At 42.6% G+C, this 21,249-nt stretch overlaps 1 protein-coding gene across 5 annotated transcripts in view; it reads left to right on the forward strand.

Moving 5' to 3' along the window:
- The window catches only part of AFF3 (AF4/FMR2 family member 3), a 599,573-nt gene that overhangs the window by 357,527 nt on the left and 220,797 nt on the right, over positions 1 to 21,249 (forward strand). For all 5 annotated transcript variants that reach the window (XM_009184764.4, XM_009184766.4, XM_017947790.3 and 2 more), the window contains one exon: positions 19,236 to 19,316. In XM_009184764.4, the coding sequence (XP_009183028.2) occupies positions 19,236 to 19,316 (81 nt within the window). The remainder of the gene's footprint in view (positions 1 to 19,235; positions 19,317 to 21,249) is intronic.

A 21,249-nucleotide genomic window follows, 5' to 3' on the forward strand; every position in this document is an offset into this window, starting at 1 on the left:
CTTAAAGAGCCCTTGGTCCCTGAATAACCAGCAGTGATACCCAGGTCATACGCCATGGGCCTTGGTGAGACCCTGAGACTGCTGGCTTCAGGTGAGACCCACCACATTCCCAGCCATGGTGGCTAGAGTGAGAGACTCCTTCTGCTTGGGAAAAGCAGAAGGAAAAATAAAAGGGACTTTGTCTTGCACCTTAGGTACCAGCTGGGCCACAGCGGGGTAGAGCACAAAGCAGGCTCTTGGCGTTCCTGATTCCAGGCCTTGACTCTTGGATACCATTTCTGGACCTTCCCTGGGCCAGAGGGGAGTCCACTGCCCTGAAGGGTGAGTCCCAGGCCAGGCAGTGTTCACCACAAGTTGACTGAAGGGCCTTTGGGCCCTAAGTTAGCATCAACAGTGGCCTGGCAGTACTCCCTGTGGGCCTGTCATAGTGGTGGCCTTGGGATGAGGCCCTTCTGCCTGTGGAAAGGAGAGGGGACCATGAGAAGGACTGCGTCTTATAGTTTGAGTGCCGGCTCAGCCACAGTAGAATAGAATACCACGTAGATTTCTAAGGTTTTTAACTTCAGTCCCTGTCTCCTAGACGGCATCACTGGACCCGGCTGGGGTGCCTCGCTGCTCTCAAGGGAAAGACACAAACCCCGCTGGCTTCACCATCTGCCAATCATAGAGCCCTAGGGCCTTGAGCAAATATAGGCCGTAGTCAGGGAGTGGTTACAGTAGGCCTTGGGTAAGACTCAGTGTTGTGCTGGCTTCAGGTCTGACCCAGCACAGTCCCAGTGGTGGTAGCCACGGGGATGCTTATGTCACCCCACCCCCAGCCCCAGGCTGCTCAGCACAGAGAGAAAGAGAGACTCCATTTGTTTGGGAGAAAGTGAGGAAAGAGAACGACCAGCTACTCGGGAGGCTGAGGCAGGAGAATGGCGTGAACCCGGAGGCGGAGCTTGCAGTGAGCCAAGATCGCGCCACTGCACTCCAGCCTGGGCGACAGAGCCAGGCTCCGTCTCAAAAAAAAAAAAAAAAAAGAGAACGATAGTCTCTGTCTGGTATTCCAGAGAATTCTTCCTGATCTTATCCAAGACCACCAAGGCAGTACGTCTGTGAGTCTGCATGAACTACAAGGTTACTGGACTTGGGGTGCCCCCTAATGCAGATGCAGGGTCAATCACAACACCCAAGTCATTTCAAATACCTGGAAAGTCTTCCCAAGAAGGACAACTCCAAACAAGCCCAGACTGCAAAGACTACAATAAGGACCTAATTATTCGGTGCCCAAACACCAATGACATCTTCAAGCGTCAAGATCATCCAGGAAAACAACCTCACGAAATGAACTAGATACGGCCTAAGGTGTCAGGGACCAATTCTGGAGAAACAGAGATACGTGACAGAGAATTCAAAATGGCTGTTCTGAGGAAACTCACAGAAATTCAAGATAACACAGAGAAGGAATTCAGAATTCTATCAGATAAATTTAACAAAGAGATTGACATAATTCAACAGAATCAAGCAGAAATTCTGGAGTTGAAAAATGCAGCTGACATACTGAAGAATGCATCAGAGTCTCTTAATAGCCGAACAGATCAAGCAGGAGAATTAATTAGTGAGCTTGAAGACAGGCTGTTGGAAAATGTGTAATCAGCAAAGACAAAAGAAAAAAAGAATAAAAAACAATGAGGCAGAGGTATAAAATGTATAAAATAGCCTCAAAAAGGCAAGTCTAAGAATTGTTGGCCTTAAAGAGGAGGCAGAGAGAGAGAGAGAGAGAGAGGAAGAAAGTGTATTCGAAGGAATAATAACAGAACTTCCCAAACCTAGAGAAAGGTATCAATATCCAAGGACAAGAAGGTTATAGAACATCAAGGAGATTTAACCCAAAGAAGACTACCTCAGGAAATTTAATAATCAAACTCCCAAAAGTCAAGGATAAATACAAAATCCTAAAAGCAATAAGAGAAAAGAAACAGGTAACATACTAGGGTGCTCCAATACATCTGGCAGGAGACTTTTCAGCGGAAACCTTGCAGGCCAGGAGACAGTGGCATGGCATATTTAAAGTGCTGAAGGAAAAAAAAATTTTACTCTAGAATAGTATCTCTGGTGAAAATATCCCTCAAACAGGAAGGAGAAATTAAGACCTTCCTAGACAAACAAAAGCTGAGGAACTTCATCAACACCAGGCCTGTCCTACAAGAAATGCTGAAGGGAGATATTTAATCTGAAAGAAAAAGACATTAATGAGCAAGAAGAAATCAACTGAAGGCATAAAACTCACTGGTAACAGTAAGTACACAGCAAAACAGAATATTATAACACTGTAACTGTGGTGTATAAACTGTTCTTAGGTAGAAAGACTAAAAGATGAACCACTCAAAAATAATAACTACAAAAAAGAAAACACGGATGGGCACGGTGGCTCACGCCTGTAATCCTACCACTTTGAGAGGCCGAGGTGGGTGGATTGCCTGAGCTCAGGAGTTCGAGACCAACCTGGGCAACATGGTAAAACCCTGTCTCTACTAAAATACAAAAGAGATAGCCAGGCATGGCAGCGTGTGCCTGTAGTCCCAGCTACTCAGGATGCTGAGGCAGGAGAATCGCTTGAACCTGGGAGGCGGAAGTTGCAGTGAGCTAAGATTGCGCCACTGCACTCCAGCCTGGGTGACAGAGCGAGACTCCACCTCCCAAAAAAAAAAAAGAAGACACATTATGTTGTGTTGGGAAAGATGCTCAGTGAAAAAGAGTATATCAACAAACAGTATGACCTCATTAAATATACATATATTAATATAATCCCCATTTAGTGCATGTATATAAAAATCAGATAAATACGCAGTGCTTAACACTGTTCACCATTGATATTATCTGCAGGTGTTAGGATCCTGGGGGTTTCACTCTCCTGCGTTTGCTATTTTTTTTGCAATGTTTAACTTTTTAACCAGAAGCATGTGTTATTTATGTAAGCAGAAAATATTATGGAAATACTTTTTCAATTAAATTAAAAACTAAAATGAAATCATGTGTCCCAAACCCACCAGGGACCACATATGAAATTAAGAACTTCATTGAGTCAGGAATAGAGACCGAAAATATTGAGACACAACAATTAAGTCATGAAGAAGAATAGAGAGCAGAAGTTGCCCTGAGCTCTCCATGTGACTCCACCAAAGTCAGAGGAAGCTGCTCCAGGCTGGGGATTCCCAGAGACATCCCACTCTGCTTGTGATCCCAAATGCCTCCAAGATAAGCAGCTCACCCGGTTTTTTTTGGGTTTTTTTTTTTTTTTTTTTTTTTTTGTGACAGAGTCTCGCTCTTCACCCAGGCTGGAGTGCAGTGGCGTGATCTCAGCTCACTGCAAGCTCCGCCTCCCAGGTTCACGCCATTCTCCTGCCTCAGCCTCCCGAGTAGCTGGGACTACAGGTGTCCGCCACCACTCCCGGCTAATTTTCTGTATTTTTAGTAGAGACGGGGTTTCACCGTGTTAGCCAGGATGGTCTCGATCTCCTGACCTCATGATCCGCCTGCCTCAGCCTCCCAAAGTGCTGGGATTACAGGTGTGAGCCACCGCGCCCGGCTGCAGCTTACCATCTTACTGATGGTGATGGCCAGTTTCCTGATGCACAGTTTTAATGGTTACTATGTTATATTACATTATGCTAAATTATGCTGCTTTGGGTTACAGCATGTGATGTTACATAGTGTCATATACATGTTTACTGTCTACCTCATTTTACCAGAATGTAGCCACCTGGAGCAGTGCTTAGCACAAAACACCTATGGAATGTTTATTGACAGAAATTGTTAGGAAGTTTATTAAAACCAAAATCTTCCCTGTGGCTTTAAACCACGTATAGTGTCTTTTCCACAAACCAGCCCCTCAAATGTCTGACACAGAATCCATGCCCTTCTCGTGCTGCTTCTTTGCCAAAATGCTAATTAGACCCGTCAGACCCATGCAGCAACTGTTCGAATATAGATCTGTTGCGTTTACATGTTTTTGTTCATTGTTTATTGATTCTCTCCTCTCATGGTGCTTATACCTCCTGAGAGCAGGGCCCATGTCTGTTGTATTCTGCTTTGTTTCCCAAGACCTAGAGTAGCCCAAATGTTCAAATGTGTGTTTGGTTGAACGCATGCCTGAGTGTACAGGTGCACTAATAGAAACTGAACTGATTGGCTCTAGTAAGTCTCAGACTGTTCAGCATGATCGTTAGACTTCTTTTCAAAACAGGGAACTGCGTCTGCGTTGTCAGTGAACATCAAGGGATAAAAACATTCGTCTGAAATGTGTAGGTTGCCTATTTGCCCTTGAGTAGTACTAAGAACCTTCCTTCTCACGTTCTCATAGAGACTCTTGCAAGATCATGTTGGCTCCCTCTTTAAAGACACATTTAGCAACTGAGTTCAGGCTCTCACCTTCTTTAGCCATGATTAATTTAGTGTCTTCCTTTTTTATCTTTATATATTTGCTCCCATAGAATATCTTTTCCCAATGGATAAGCGCTTTGTCAGGCTATACTAATTCAGTCTTCTAGAAAACTGTTTTCTTCAAATAAAAGCAGTTGTCATCCTGTTTAGATTTTGGTCCTAACTTCTCTTTTCTTGAAGATCTGTGAACTTCTGGGGGGAAATGTTTTAATATTTTCCTTCTTATTCTTAAGGATAGTTTAACCTTATTTCTAAAAAAGAAGAAAAGAAATGATTTTTCCAAGGCTAACCAGCTTTCCTACAGCCTCTGGATTTGCCTATCAATATCTGGAGCACGTTAGTCGACATTTTCTGTTTCCTGTAAAGTCATCCTGCCTTTCACATTCGTCCTTAAGACCCAGAGACATCCCTGCTGGCCTAGGGCAATGCCATTCAGTGATATATAAATCACCTCTCAAAACTGAGAAAAATACTTGCATAAGGTTAGTAGAAGCCTGCTCATTTGGAAATGATTTAGCCGGGAAACATTTGAAAGGGAGAAAGGCATGTGCCTTCAACAGGATTGGCCCAGCCTTCCCTCTAGTAAGCCAGAAGTCCCACCCAACCGGGGAGTTTGATCCTGGCCCCAGTAGTTTCCAGGGTTTATTCTTGCCCAGGCTTGTCACCTTGCTCAGCCGCCTGCCTGGACAGTAATCATTGCTTTGTCATCATAGCCGGGTGGCCTCGCCTTACGCTCCCAGGCTGCCCAACACCTCCTATACTACAAGCTGGTGCCTGCCCAGGTAGTGTATAGGCATGAGGGTAAAGCTCCTGATCTGTAGAGCCTCAAACTGGAAAGAGGATGCTGATTTCTAGTAACTGTCCCTTTCAAGAAAAAGTCCAGACCCTGAGATAGCATTCTTCCTTCCCTTTATACATATACTGCTTTAGTGGCAAAGGGAGTTAAGGAAGCAAATTATTGTTTAATAAGCACATTTTTATTAAGCCTTCTATTTGACTATGAATAATTAACCAGTTAAATATTAAATAATTAACTGAGTAAAATAGATTAAAAAACAAATTCATAAACGTCTTCTATATTCATCCCCTTTCCTCACTAGGTCGAATCCAGAAGCTGCCAACACCAGTTATAAAGGTAGTAATACAGCAATTATTTTTTATGAGCACCTGCTATGTGCCAGCTATTATGCTAGGTTCTTTGTATATGTATCACTAACCACTCAGGTAATCCTGCAAGATAGGATGATTAATACCAATTTGCAGATAAGGACACTAATAATCGGAAAAGTGAACTTGCCCAAGGTCATTCTGCTGGTTTATGGCAAGGCCAAAATTATACAAGGTTTCTCAGATGCGGACTCCAAGCCTGATCTCTTCTACCTCTGCTTCTCTGCAGTTGTTACAGGGGTTTTATTGAATGCACATTTCCAGATTGTCTGTGGAAAGGGGTTCAGGAATGGGTTGTGTGGAAAACATGGCCAAGAATGTAATTTTCACCCTCCTCTCCTTCCAGCCTCCACAGTCTTCTGGTCTGTCCCAGATAATGCCATCTTTTCCTTTAAGTATATATGAAAGAGCGGTTTGATTGTTGCAAACCACAGTTAGTTCAACGATCATCTATTTGTCTGTTAGGAAGGCCCACTTCTGGGTATTTGTGCTACCACTGAAAGGTATTATGTGAGTCAGAAATAAAGTGTCAGTGGCATAGTTAGTAACGTGCATTTTCTCCTGAGCCAGTCAGAAATTTGGCTCATTTTTTATAAACCTCAAGTTAACGTGATTTGGCTCAGAAATGACACAGTGATGTGTCAGCCCCAGATTCAGAATTTGGGAAATTCTCTCAATGCCCCTCAAATGTTTTAATTTTTTTTTTTTTTTTGCTTGTCAAAAAAAGCATTTTTAAAATATAAAATTAGACCAATTATTGCTTCTCCTCATGAGCATGAGATTTGTACGAGTGCCAGAAACTAGCAGGTGTGCGTCTATTGCAGCAGGGGCTCTGTGGTGAAGTTGGAGTCACCTGGGTTTAACAAGAGTCACTCAGTCCATGCAGCTGTACACTCAGCAGCAGAACCATCTTCCTAAAATTCTGAAAACCCAATCTAAATGTTACCACTTTTAATATTTTAACGCAAGGCTCAGTTCTAAAAACAATCTCCAAGTTAAAGAATGAGAATCATATTACTTTTTAAACACAAGTAATAAAATGAACATTGAAAGCCAGGTGGATCAAAGAATAAATTTTTTTTAATGTTTCATTTTTACGGTTCGAAAAAGTTTCAAGTAAATAAATAGAACAGGAATGTACTTGACACAGAGAGACAGTAAGACAGGTGACTCTCATCCTCTGCCCCGAAAGAAAGCTGGAAAAATGCAAAACGAGAACAAGACGTCTCCAGAAAGGTCCAAAATTAAGAGATCTAGCATGAAACAAACTTCTAAGGTGAGGACTGTATCTTGACTTTTCTCAGTGTTCTAATCCTTTCTGTGGAGAGTTCAGTTTCCAGGGAAGCTGAAGTCAAGGAAGTGAAAGGTAGGGTCTCCAATGGCATGGAATTGACTTCCTGGCAATAAGGAGCGCTTTTGACGATGCAAAGGAAATAATGAAAGGCCAGATGCCCTGTGCTCTCTGCTTTTAGATAAGTGAGAATCTACAGACCAAGGAGCAAGTGTAATGCACAGGTCTGAGTTACCCTCAGCGTTTCCAGTTTGAAGGGCTACTTTAGTACTTGTCAGTCTGCAAAACCTGAACTGAAAGCTGCCTCTCAAACTGATTCTATTGATTGTTACCCCATTTTATCCCTTGATGACTAACCTCATCGCAGGCAGGGGCGGAGTTCAGAAGCTCAGGCATTGCAATGAGGTAGATGAATCAGCGGCCCATTCTGAGATCCCGTCATCCTGTGGGTCCGTATAAGACCAGAAAACACGTGTACAGCTCCCGGGAATCCCCTTCTCAGGCCTGTTTCAGTTCAAACTGGACATATTCCTGGGTTTTCAGACCGAAGAAACAAGATTTTGCTGTGATTTTTGTTAACCCTCTTTTGTGCAGTCTTTTTGGTTATTTGCTCGTTTGTGTGTCTGAATCAGTTGCAATTTTGGTTTCTGGCATGTTAGCAGCCTGTGCTATACTATGAGAAAGAGATCTCTTTTAAAGGCACTTTTTTCAGCAGCTACTATTTTCCTAAAAGTTTTCAATCAGTAGTATTTCCATCCAAATGCTAATTATTGTTGTTATTATTATGATTAAAGACAGGATCTTCCTCTACCACCCAGGCTGGAGTGCAGTGGCGCAGTCATAGCTCACAGAAACCTAGAATTCCTAGGCTCAAGAGATCCTCCCACCTCAGCCTCCCAAAGTGCTGGGATTGCAGGCGTGAGCTACTGGTCCTGGCCTGTTACTATTATTAATCGATATGAATGCATTATATTTATTACTTTTCAAACTATAGGGTTTTTGTTTTGTCTTGTTTTGTTTGACTATAGAGTGGTAAAATAAGGTTGTTTGTGAATTTTTGTTGATTTAGAGGCCAACTTAAAGGTTTTGAGTGTCACTTACTAGTCCTGAGCCTTCAAGCCTGACCCTGGAATCTGTGTTTAAAGGGGAATATCGGGTCTTTGCCCACAAATGCCAGGAATGGATTGACAGGCAGAATGCACTCCGCAGTCCCATCAGGGAAGGAATGTGTTTCCCCCACTTGATCTTACTCCAGGGCTGCCGCCTCGTGTCCCAGGTAGAGGCCCATGGGAGTGCTTCCTCTTCACCAGGTACAGTGGCATTAGCTGCCGGCATTTAGATGAAATGCAGTGTAGTAAAAATTACCATGTCTGTTGTTGGCAGCACTTATCTGATAAGAATGTCATAACACGAATAATATGTGTGAAAGAACTGAAAAGCTGAATGATTATTCTGATACAGAAACTGAAAATGAAATCACGCTCTGATCAGCAGCCACTGCCATAAACATCAACGCTGGCATCTTGCATTTTTATTCCTGAGTCACAGAATTCATCCCGTGTCTTGTTTAGAAAACAGTAAGTTTCTGAGCACAAAGAATTCTGGAGTGAACTGCGGTCACCTGCCAGGCAGATCCCTCGATCCTGGCAACAGTCATATATGCTTTGTGAAACCAGTGTAATTTCTTGCTACCATTCTTTTACAGGCAAGAAAAGAGAATTACAGAGAGGTTCAATGCATTCCTGTTTTTCTGACCATTGTGCTAGGCCTTTGAGGAGTTATAAGAGCATTATTAGACATGATCCCTTCCCTCAAAGAGATTGTAATCTAGTAGGGATTTTAAAAATGTTCTGATAGTGGTAACACATGACAACAAAGCTCCCAGCACTGAGTAGCATGTAGTTGCTAAATCATTGGCATTGGCCAGGCACGGTGGCTGACACCTGTAATCCCAGCACTTTGGGAGGCCAAGGCAGGTGGATCACCTGAGGTCAGGAGTTTGAGACCAGCCTGGCCAATACGGTGAAACCCCGTCTCTACTAAAAAATACAAAAATTGGCTGGCGTGGCGGCATGCGCCTGTAATCCCAGCAACTCAGGAGGCTGAGGTGGGAGAATCGCTTGAACCCAGGAGACAGAGGTTGCAGTGAGCTGAGATCATGCCATTGCACTCCGGCCTGGGCGACAGAGCGAGACTCCATCTTAAAAAAAAAAAAAAAAAAAGGTGGCATTGATTATGTCTAAGTGGAGGGTAGAGAGGGCTCGCTCAGGGTAGTACAGGTCACCTTCACAGACAGGCCAGGATGAGAAAGAATGCAGAGGTAAGTGAGATGGAATAATGTGAAAGGAAAAGTGAAACAAGGTGGGGGCAGGAAAGCCTGGAGCAAGATAGGAAGTAAGCCATCAGGCTTGGGGAAGACCATAGAAAAGCAGCAGGCGGTAATGCCACAGCGGTCCTTGATGGTGCCATGTGGCAGAGGATCTTGAACAATTGGACTGGGGTCACTGGAAACTTCGGAGCAAAGGTGACATAGTAACTGAGATGGAACACTCCTGTGGTGGCGACAGACAAGGGAGAGAGACCAGGAAAAGTGTGTTTCTCCTCACTTGTTTTAACAGGGAAATTAAAACCTGGTTTAAATTTTTTCTAATTGAACCTATTTGTAAGCTAAATAGACTTTGCAGATCTTCATAGCTGCAGTTTGAACTCGAAGATTTAACTTCAGGGAAAAATTCTATTTTTGTGTATTCTCTCCTTTGGTAACAAAGAGCTGCTACGTGAGGTGGAGATGCCCGAGGCCTCCTACCAGTTGTCCTAAAACAGGCAGAGGCGGCTGGCATCAGAAAAGTGGTCAGCTACATGGAGGGCATTGTGCAGATTGAGCACATGCAAGGCTATGCACCATCAGGGTGTGGGTTCTTAGAGACTGGTATCAGTCTTGCTGTAAAGTAGACGTGAAGATGAAAACTGGCCCATGTGCCCATGACCTTCTAAAAATTGGGATATGGAGGATAGAGAAAACGTTAGACAGTTATGAAGAGCACTATTCTGTACCCTTATTTAACCATCTATTCTTTGATTTTAGGAGAAAAGTGAGTATATTTACTATAAAGAGTCTTGGCATTATAAGTCTATACAAGGAATAAGAAGTCGCCTGAACGTATCCCTTGAGTAACTAGACATCTGTGTAGGGAGAAGGGACTGGCGGTGCTGTGTTGAGGCAGATATGTGGATTCTCAGTTCCATCGCTTGGAGTATCTAAAAGGCTAAGGAGTGGGACATAGCAGCATGCACCTGTGGTTCCAGCTACTCGAGAGGCCAAGGCAGGAAGATCGTATGAGCCCCGGAGTTTGAGGCCAGCCTGGGCAACTTAGTGAGACTTTATCTCAAAAACAAGGGCAGGTGACTAAGCAACCCAAGGGCAACACTGAGGACCTCTCAAGCTGGGGGAATAGGGTGCAGTCTTATTCCTGAGTGACAAGAAAATGAAAAAGGAGAGAAGGCAGACAGATCAAAGAAAGGACAGGGGAGTTTATAAGGTCGGAAGGTCGCCAGCTAGACTTTGGAGTAAGTGGTTTTAAACATTACATTTCTCTTCCTGTCTTACATGTGGTATGGGAAGTGGTTAAAGAATGGCCAAAGTAGGTCAATAGAGGCAAAGCAGCAATGAAAGGGCGGTTGGGGGTGAAGTCAGGAACACAGGCAGGGGTGAGGACCATCGCTACGTGACATGGGATCAGTGTCCTTGTAATGAAATAGCATTCTTTCTCAGTGATAAAAGAATGTGGAGCAAGCTAAGTGCAATTTTAGCAGGAATGATAAATTTTACCTTTGCTTATATTTTAAATCATTATGAGAAATGAGGTGCAAATGAAATACATTTTTATCAAATTGCATTATCCCACTGACTGCTATTATTTTGTCAGAAATCTGTTTCTATGATAAAACTTAGGGATATTTTCTCCAATAAAAAGTGCAGATCATACTTAGGAATCCTAATAATCTCTTTAAATATCTTTCTGTTTTAGTAATACATAGTTGGCATTAATAAACCTAGCTTCATTATAGGCTACATTTGCATGATGCTTATTCTTTTAATTAAAAAAAACTATTTCCCATATATTCTCTCATCTCAGACTCCCAACAACTAGAGATCAGAGTGAAGTTATATTTCTCATTTTAGAGACAATTCAGAAACTCAGCTTGATGTTAATCAGTGCTGTCTTTTATTGAATGCTTAAATGTGAGGGGAACTATGCTAGTTTCTTTGTATATGTATGTATGTATGATCTCATGTAATCTTTATTATGGACTAAACCATGGGATAGTTATATCCTCATTTCCTCTGGTTCTTCTAAGATACCACAAACTAAGATCTGATTGATCACAAAGTCCACAGCTTGAAATCACAGTAGTTTACTGAGCCTGTGACTTACCTAAGTTCAGGAGTCTAGCAAGTGATAGAAGAGGAAATGGAGATAGTCTATTCGCCCTTGATTTTCCCATGCAATTCTAGTGTGAAATTTTAATGTAATGGATAATCAATCTTGTAAAAGCATTGCACCTCATAAATCACATTTTATTTTGTATATATATTACATAATGTATTTTGTATTCGTATTACATTACACATGTGTTAAAATAATCCATATAAATAATTGTTAAGTTTTTGGAAATTCTTACCGACCTGAATGCTTTAAGTAACCATATTTTCTTTACTATTCCTTCAGGTAGTTAGTAGAATTCGTTAGATGGAAAAATCACACGGAAATGCTTAGGTATAATTAAAGCAAAATTAGCAAGCAAGTTTGCGTTGAAATGTGGATGTTCAGTTCAATTCAACAAGTTTATATAGAGCACTTACTATGTAAGATGTTCTAGTCTACACAAAGATAAGTAGATAATATCCCTCTTAGAGGAAATTTATAGTCCTTCTTTAGGCGATTATGTTTAGTAAATCCAAATGCTCTTGAAAGGGATTATTAGAATTCCTATTTGGGGATTAAGTCTAGTAAAACTGAATGCTCTTAAAATAGATTATTAGGATTCCTAAGTATTGCTTTTATTTTACACTGGAGAAAGAGCATTCAAAGAGAGAGAAATGGTTGGGTATAGATTGAAGTACATATTCATAAAACTACAACACAAAACAGAATGTAAGAGAAAAAGAAATACGTGCTTTGGAGGAGCATGAGCAGGGAAGTGTCCTATTATATTGGCATAGAAGGGAAATCTGCAAAAGCCTCAAGACGTAAATGATGTTTGAGATGAGCCTTAATGGATAAAGAGAGACCCAGATACTTATGAGGAAGGGCATTCACACGTTAAGGGGATGGTGTAAGTAAAAGCAGAGGCTAGTTTTTCTTGTAAGTAGAGTATTTGCAGAGCAATAAAAAGGCATGAAGCTGAACACTGGGACGTTATTGTAGAAGGTCTTGAGTACTAGGGTGAGGCTTCTGAAAGTAAATGCAGTAGAGTGGAAAACAAATACTGGACTGGGATAAAGAGTTATCTGGCCAAACCTAGGAACAGAGTGACCTTGGACTAATCAGTTCATCTTTTTGAGCTTTACCTTCCTCGCTGTACTGTGGAGATGGTAATTGTTGCTTTAAAGGTTGGGCATAAGTGACAAAATGCATGGGGAAGTGTTTCGAAAACTAAAACTTAACAGGAGGCGTCATCATCTTCAGAGTCACCATTGCCATCATCATCATCATTGTGATGTGATGATGCATATGAAGTTTTGTTGTTTTTTGTTTGTTTGTTTGTTTGTTTGAGATGGAGTCTCGCTCTGTCACCCAGCCTGGAGTGCAGTGGTGCAATCTCGGTTCAGTGCAACCTCCGCCTCCCAGGTTGAAGCGATTCTCCCGCCTCAGCTGCCCTAGCTGGGACTACAGGCGCGCGCCACTACGCCTGGCTAATTTTGTATTTTTAGTAGAAACAGGATTTCACTATGTTGGCCAGGCTGGTCTCCCAACTCCTGACTTCAGGTGATCCTCCTGCCTTGGCCTCCCAAAGTGCTGGGATTACAGGTATGAGCCACTGTGCCCGGCCACCTATGAAGATTTTTAGAGCAGTGAAGTTTTTCTGAATTAGGAAAGTTCAGTTTGCAGCAGTGTGGAGGGTGGACTGCTAACAGAAGACAGAGAACCAATCAGGATGCTATAAGAGTACTTCAGGTGAAAGATAATGAAGGTGTGACTAGGATGGCAGTTCAGGTAACAGAAAGGAGAGAAAGGTAAACACACTGCAGAGATTCAGTGCTGAATGTTCAGTTCAGTATTTGTTCAGAAACGAAGTGAGCACCCATTCTGCTCCAGGCTCTGTGTTAGGTGCTGGGCCACCAGACAAAAATGACACAGCCTTGAGGGGTTGGTTCATCACAGGTCAGAGGGGAGGCACAGATGTAAAAACAAGTAACCACAACAGAGGGGAACAAGTGTTCTAATAGAGACCTGTACATGGGAAATGTGGCACAAAGGAAGGTTAAGTCAACGGCGGCTTGGTTTGGCCAAAGAAGGCTTCATAGCAAAGGAGGAAATGGAGCTGGGTCTTGACGGATGAGTAAACAACCCAACACAGAGTAGGAGGTTGGGAGGTGCTGCCAGCACGTGCAAACCATGGTATATTCAGAGGATCTCAGCTTGGGAGGCTGGAGTTAGGAGCTGGGTAGAATGTACGAGGTCTTGGATCCACTTAGAGGTAGCCCAGGATATGGTAAGTCCAGCTGCTGCGTGAACTTCAGCAAATCACTTAACCTTTTAATGGTTTAGTTTCCTCATCTATAAAATAAGAAAATAGTGAGTCCTACCTTTCAGGGTGCATATGAGAATTAAGTAAATCACCTAAAGCGTTTAAAATCATGCATAATATATTTTAAATGCTTAATAAATGAGAATTATTGTTGTTATTTTGAGAGAGGGAGTGAAAGAGAAGGAATCTGGGATAACTCCAGGTATGCTGACTTGAAGAGTTAATAGATGTTGCTGCCATTAACCAGGATATAAAATACAAGAAGAAGAAAAGTCTGTGTGGTGTGTAAGTTTAGCTTTAAACATGGTAAGTTTGAATCTCAGCTCATGAGCACCCAGGTTGAGAGGCTCAGTAGACATCTAGAATGGGCACATTAGACCTGGATGTGCTTTTAGGCATCACTAGCATAGTAAATGGTTTTTAAAGTCACAGTAGCAAGATCAGCAAGGGAAAGAAGGGTAGTGAGAGGAAGGCTGAACACAAAACACCAAGGAACAGTGAGAGAAAAGAAGTTTCAGCAAAAACGAATGAGCATGAGATCTCCAAGAGTGGAGCTGGGCTAGGAGGACAGCATGGGAGCCAGGGGGGAAGAGAGTCAGGAGGAAATGAGCATTCAAGGACATCCAATGACCTTGACAACAGAAGGGCTTATGTAAGGGCTGCTTCTATTGAAAATGGTTACTAAGGTCTTGGAAATATGAAGGTGGGTCATGAGTTCACAGGTATTCGTTTCATTAATCTTAGCTTACACACACACATGCACAATATTATATGGACTCCTATGTGTATAATCTGCAACAAAAAATCTTAAGTCAAAAATAGAAATGGTAGACGAGGATGTCAAGACAGCAAGTATAAAGACTTCTTTGAGAATGTTAGCTATCAAGAAAAATAGAGAAATGAAGAGCAGCTGGAGGAGGAATACAGGGTCAGGAAGGGCTGAGGCCTGAGATCATTTGTCAGTCTTAGGGGAAGAAGCCAGTGGAGAAGGAAAGATTGACATTAAAGCCGTACCAGTGCGATGCTGATGGAACTAGATCCCCAAGACAGAGAAACAGACAGAGGGCCCAGGCAGGCATCAGCTTGGAACTCATGCCTCTTCCAGTCAGACCAGAGGGAAGGCAACAGGGTCAGGCATGAATGCCCTTGGGAAACATTTACACTTAAGAACCTTTGTTTATTCAGTGCCATAGGAGGCAAGGTCACCTGTTGTGAGAAAGCAGGGATCAAAGTGAGGCTCAAGAAAAATCACCAATGTGGAAAGAGTGTCCGAGGAACTCAGAAAAAGGAACGGACTAGTAATGAATGCAAGGACTGCCCAAGCCACATGGCCCAAGCCACCACCAGATTGCGCAATTGCCTTTAAAAACCAATAGAAAGATAGGAAGGTAGGTAGGGCAGGAGGTGATTTTGGAGGGAGCCATTAGGCTGATTTAAAGGGGTGGAATGGACAAAGAAAGATGCAGCTCATCTTTAGTGAGGATCCAGAACCACCTGGTGAGAGCCTCAAAGGAGAAGGAAAGGAGGGCTCAAGTTTAGAGAGGTCAGTGTCCTACTTCTGTATCCCACCATTGTGCACCGTTACCTTTTCCTAAGGAGCCCAATCACAGAATCAGAGAAGCCAGAATGGGAGCTTGATCCAGAATTGGAGACATGAGGGCTTGATCCAGATGTATATGGACCTACCAGTGATTCTCCCCTTGTGTAGGAGAAGCCAGCTAAGATGTTTGTGAGATGGCTGGTGTTGGATGTTAAATTTCAAGAGCAATTTAATATGCCAATTTTTACCTGTTGAGAAACAGGGCTTGGAGATTCCCTGGAATGAGCTGGCTCAGAGTCAACTAGGAAAAGCCAAGATTCCGAATCTTCAAGACAAAGTCCAAAGGTCAGAGTTAAAGTCAGGGTTGTGAAGCCAAAAATTTGAGGGAAGCAGAGATGGACTCAAAAGAAGAACATGTTGAGAAGGTGAAGTGAAATGCTTGGGGGTACCCACAGGATTGCCCAGTTGCCTTTAAAAACCAATAGGGGCCGGGTGTAGTGGCTCACGCCTGTAATCCCAGCACTTTGGGAGTCTGAGACGGGCGGATCACCTGAGGTCAGGAGTTCGAGACCAGCCTGACCAACGTGGAGAAACCCCGTCTCTACTAAAAATACAAAATTAGCCAGGTGTGGTGATGCATGCCTGTCATCCCAGCTACTTGGGAGGCTGAGTCAGGAGAATCGCTTGAACCGGGAGGCGGAGGTTGCGGTGAGCCAAGATCACACCATTACACTCCAGCCTGGACAACAAGAGCAAAACTCCGTCTCAAAACAAAACAAAAAAAAACCAATAGGAAGCTATCATGAAGGCAGGGAGGGCAGGAGGCAATTTTGGAGGGAGCCATTAGTCTGATTTAAAAGGGTGGAGTGGACAGAGAAACATGCAGCTCATCTTTAGTGCGTCTTTAGTGAGGGTCCAAAACCACCTGGCGAGAGCTTCGAAGGAGAAGGGGTATTTGCATGAGGTCAGCAAGCTAAGAGAATGTGTCATCTGCCTTCTGTGGAAATTGCTTTTGAGGTTGGGTGGTTACTGGATGGATGAACAGGTGAGTTGGAGGGAAGGAAGAAAGAAAGAAATGGAAAGATTGATTACAAGCATAGCTGGAATTAGAGAAGAAAGACTGATAATAGACACAGCCAGAACCGACACCCTAACTTTCAAATTCACTAGATGCTGAACTGAGCACTTTGTGTACGTAAGACATGGTCATGGTACCTGCCAAGGGTGAGTTTTCAGGAAATGTTCATGCAGGGAACGAGTGGGTGCTCAAGGATGGACCGCAATTAAGATACAAAGATCAGGAGGACGGTTTCTGCCCTAAAGAATCACAGCTCAGCCAGGCGCGGTGGCTCACGCCTGTAATCCCAGCACTTTGGGAGGCCGAGGCGGGCAGATCACGGGGTCAGGAGATCAAGACCATCTTGGCAAACACGGTGAAACCCTGTCGCTACTAAAAATACAAAAAAATTAGCCGGGTGTGGCGGCGGGCACCTGTAGTCCCAGCTTCTGGGAGGCTGAGGCAGGAGAATGGCGTGAACCCGGGAGGCGGAGCTTGCAGTGAGCTGAGATGGCGCCACTGCACTCCAGCCTGGGCGACAGAGCGAGACTCTGTCTGAAAAAAATAAAAGAATCACAGCTCAATGGTATCTCAAAGTTTGTCTGCTCTTCCACTCTTGGATAAACAGTGTATTAAACAGATTTGAACCTGAAAGTGTCCGTTGTAAGAAGCTGTTGGTCTAGGAAGTGTTCTTTTGAAAGTACTGTTACTTATTTTTTTTTTTATGGACTTTTCATTTTTTTTATTCCTGAGTTGCTGGAGAACACACTGAAATAATAGTTTATCTTTTTGGATTTTCGCTACACTCGGAGACAAATTGCACAAATGTGAGGCATTCTGATACACAGAGGGAATCTGTATGCAAAGTTAACATAGACATACCGGGGTGGTAAGTGTAAGTCTGATGTTTAATCATGAGTAATTAGTTTGTACTTCACCATGTTGGCCCCTGAGGATCTTACGGTGTAAACTGTGTAAGCAAAAGAGTGATTGCAAAGGCAGCTATGGAGTGGCTGATTAGCAGTGGGATGGACTCAGGAACACATCAGACAGTCAACAGAAGAGGAAAAGGACGATTGGTTTAATAGTTTGTAATTGATGAGTAATTTCTCTACAAAAGCTCTGAGGCCACTTATAGCCAAAACACGTATCCTCTCCAGTGTTGAAAATGGAAGAAGAAAATCAGAAACCATATAGAGGAGAGATGGCCCTATGGGAGAGCCGAGGTGTAGAAAATCCACTTGTGTCTTTATGGCTTTCTTAATTGGGTAGCGACACTCTGGATAAGAATTCACCAGGTCCTAGACGAGGTGGCCCAACTCTGAGAATGACGAATAGTTCCTTGACTCTATGGACAAATATGCCACTGTGGACACAAACTTGACAGTCCTGCTTCTCAGCCTCCTCAGAGGGAGACCAAGGCACCAGCAGGGCAGAGATGGGAGGAGAGAGGGACGTTTTAAAGGGTCACTGGATCTCCCTTTGCTTTCCTGGGGGAGCGTTGGTAACGGCAGAATGGAGAAGGGACACCTGGAATGCGTATGTGCCTGACCCACCTACGGCCTGTGTCACGTGTCGTGGTTTGGGAGAGATGATATGGGGTCCGTAGATCCTTCCCGCATGGCTTTGAACACACTCGCCCTCCCACGGCTTCCTGTGTGGGTTCTGCATTATCTGAGGTGCTGGGGGAGGTGAATGACCTGAGAAAGGAAGGCGCACGACCGTTCCCAAGAGCTCTTCCGTTCCGAAAGCCTGACAGGATCCCTTTTCAACACCCACCCGCCAAAGGGAGGTAAGGAAACGTCCTCACCTCAAGAGAGAGAACTTCTCACTTTTCTGAAAATGGATCGACCACTGCTTCTGTGCTTGCTTAGGTTTGGAAGTGCAGGCAGATCAAGAAATAGGGTTCTGTCGGGCCCAGTGGCTTATGTCTGTATACCCAGCACTTTGGGAGCCCGAGGTGGGCTGATCGCCCGAGGTCAGGAGTTCGAGACCAGCCTCGCCAACGTGGTGAAACGCTGTCTCTACTGAAAATACAAAAATTAGCCAGGCATTGTGGTGGGCATCTGTAATCCCAGCTACGCAGGAGGCTGGGGCAGGAGAATCACTTGAACCTGGGAGGCGGAGGTTGCAGTGAGCCAGATCGCACCACTGCACTCCAGCTTGGGTGACAGAGTGAGACTCCATCTCAAAAAAAAAAAAAAAAATAGGGTTCAGATCCAATTTATAAACGCCAAGTTGGTGTCCTGGTCATCAGAAATCAATATAATTCTGTAGTCATTTATTGATTGGAGCTCTCTTCCGGAGATGAAACTGAAGGTGAATACTGGAAGTGAATAAAACAGCTCTTCTTTCCCTCTCCCAAGGCTTAGAGAAAATGTGTCAAAAAGTGTTCGAGAAATTATTCCATGTTAAGCTCATGTTGTGTTCTTACTGCCGTGTTGTAAGACATGACACCATTCTCTCTCTGTATTTCATGGGCGTGATTGGTTTCTTCACTCTCTGTGAACAACATTTTTCTGAAGACCACAGTGATGTGTGGGCCTGATTGAGAACTGATACTTTATTTCTAATTGTATAAATAACTCCTCTCATAAAGATCCATAAAGTTAAAAGTACCTTATGCATTCCTTTGGAGACACCCTGTGAATTTTGTGGGATCAAGTCCAAGTCCCCTTCATGTGGCATTTTCCATAGAAATTTTGCTGCTAGATTGTCCCTTTACTCGGCGCTTTAAATGAAGTGAAAATAGGACAGCCTTGCAAGCCTTTTTAAGGTATAAAGGGAGCATGGGGAGAGCCAAGGAATCAAGAATTGGTAAAATTAGGAAATGAAATCATAAAAGTGGATTTCACATCTTTTTTTTTTTTTCTTTCAGCCTTTGTACATTTCTTACCCCTTCCCTGCCTTATGAAGGCCCGCTTGTACAGCCGCTTTACATATCGCTGATTTTGGATACTGTCTGTATCATAATAGTGTTTGTTTTTTCTCCCATGCTTTAGGAGATGACCTGGCTTCCACCACTTTCTGCTATTCAAGCACCTGGCAAAGTGGAACCAACCAAATTTCCATTTCCAAATAAGGTGAGATCTTGCACCCCTCGGGAGGAATATGCTTTACTCATGCAGGCATTTCTAGTGGGCAGTGGGTTTACCCGTGATTGTCTTTTCTCCTGTAAGTATTCCTGCCAGAGGCACGTGAATCTGATTCTTAACAATTTGCAAGCACATCTGTAATCATTTATGAAAGGGGGAGAATCAAGCCTCCAATCTTACTTACCTACACTTCTCTGCAAAATGTGATACTATTGTAATTATCATTTTATCTAAAAAACATTTGTGAAGTTGAAATGCATCTTATAATCATTTTAAACATTCAATGTGATGTATAAAATTGTATGTCCTGGATTTTTCTGAAAAGCTGCTATTAAATTAATGATGTATCTTAAAATCAGTGTCTTAGTGTTGAAGACATGTGGTATTTAATTTCCCTGAATATCTTTTTTAAAGCTTAAGATATTTTCTAGGACTTAAAAAGAGATATCTATATTTTCTCAGGAAAAGCACACCAAAACATTGGCCACAGAATAAATGACTGTAATCATGAGTGTAATAGACTTTCTTTGATTTGAATAACTGACACATACTACATACTTATTATAAAGGATCAAATTATACAAATGGGAAGAGACCAAAATCTCAACATCCCTGGCACTCCAAGCCAGAGATTATTTCCCTACCCAGAGATTACTGTCAAGAGTTTATGTGCCATTTCAGTCATTTTCCCTGTGCATTATAGGCACATATATACATGTGCAATTTTTCCAATTCCTAAGTGGTATGGTACTAAAAGTACTTTTTCCAAAAGTTGATTTTTTCCAACAACATGTATCATTATCAATATCAATATCACAGCTTTCTGGTTGGGCATGCTGGCTCATTCCTATAATCCCAGCACTTTGGGAGGCCAAAGCAGGTGGCTCAGTTGAGGTCAGGAGTTCAAGACTAGCCTGGCCAACATGGTGAAACCCTATGTCTACTAAAAATACAAAATTAGCCAGGCATGGTGGTACATGCCTGTAATCGCAGCTACTCGAGAGGCTGAGGCAGGAGAATCACTTCAACCTGAGAGGTGGAGCTTGCAGTGAGCTGAGATTGTGCCACTGCACTCCAGCTTGGGCAACAGATGGAGACTGTGTTTCAGAAACAAACAAACAAAAAAATAAATATCAATATCACCGCTTTCTAAGGTGAATTATTGAAAGAATTGTTCATTGCTGTTATCACAAAGATAAATTCCATTCTAAGAGTTGATTTTTCTTACAATAAAATGTATTTGAAGACCTTTTCAAGTGAATATATAGAGATTTTCTTCATTCTTCAAAACAGCAACAAAATATTTTGTATGAATTTGCCATACAAAATGAAGTTTTCAGGCTTCTAGCCCTTTCATTCAGTACAGGGGAATTTAGCTGAACAGTTTATTCAGTATGTACTTCCAGCGGCATCCTGCCATCCTTAGAATAAAATGCACGGTGCTTACAATCTTTGTATATAATCTAGCCAAAATAATTCAGACCCAAAATAAAATCATGGACATTTTTGTTATGTGTAGGTATCATGGTGTAAGTACAACTTTTTGTATAATTGGGCACGTACAAAAGCATAGTTGGTTGTGACTTTTCCATACATATTGTACCAGTTTGTTCTGTTTTGTTTCGTGTAGATACTTAAGTGCAAGTAATGATTTCTGAGGTCAAATTGAGACTTTAAATCATTAGTACAAAAATTTCATTTTTTAGCTCAATCGAGGTATAATTGACCAAAAAAAGTATATATTTAAGGTAAACAACTTGATGTTTTGATGTTGTGAAATAATCACCACAATCAAGCTAATTAATATATCAATAACCTCACAGAGTTACCATTTTCTTTTCTTTTTATGGTGATGAGAACATTACCTCCTAGCAAATTTCTAAAGATCTACCCTCATGGTTAACTATAGTCACATTTCTGA

This window comes from Papio anubis, chromosome 14, assembly GCF_008728515.1.
Source record: "Papio anubis isolate 15944 chromosome 14, Panubis1.0, whole genome shotgun sequence".
Lineage (NCBI taxonomy): Eukaryota > Metazoa > Chordata > Mammalia > Primates > Cercopithecidae > Papio > Papio anubis.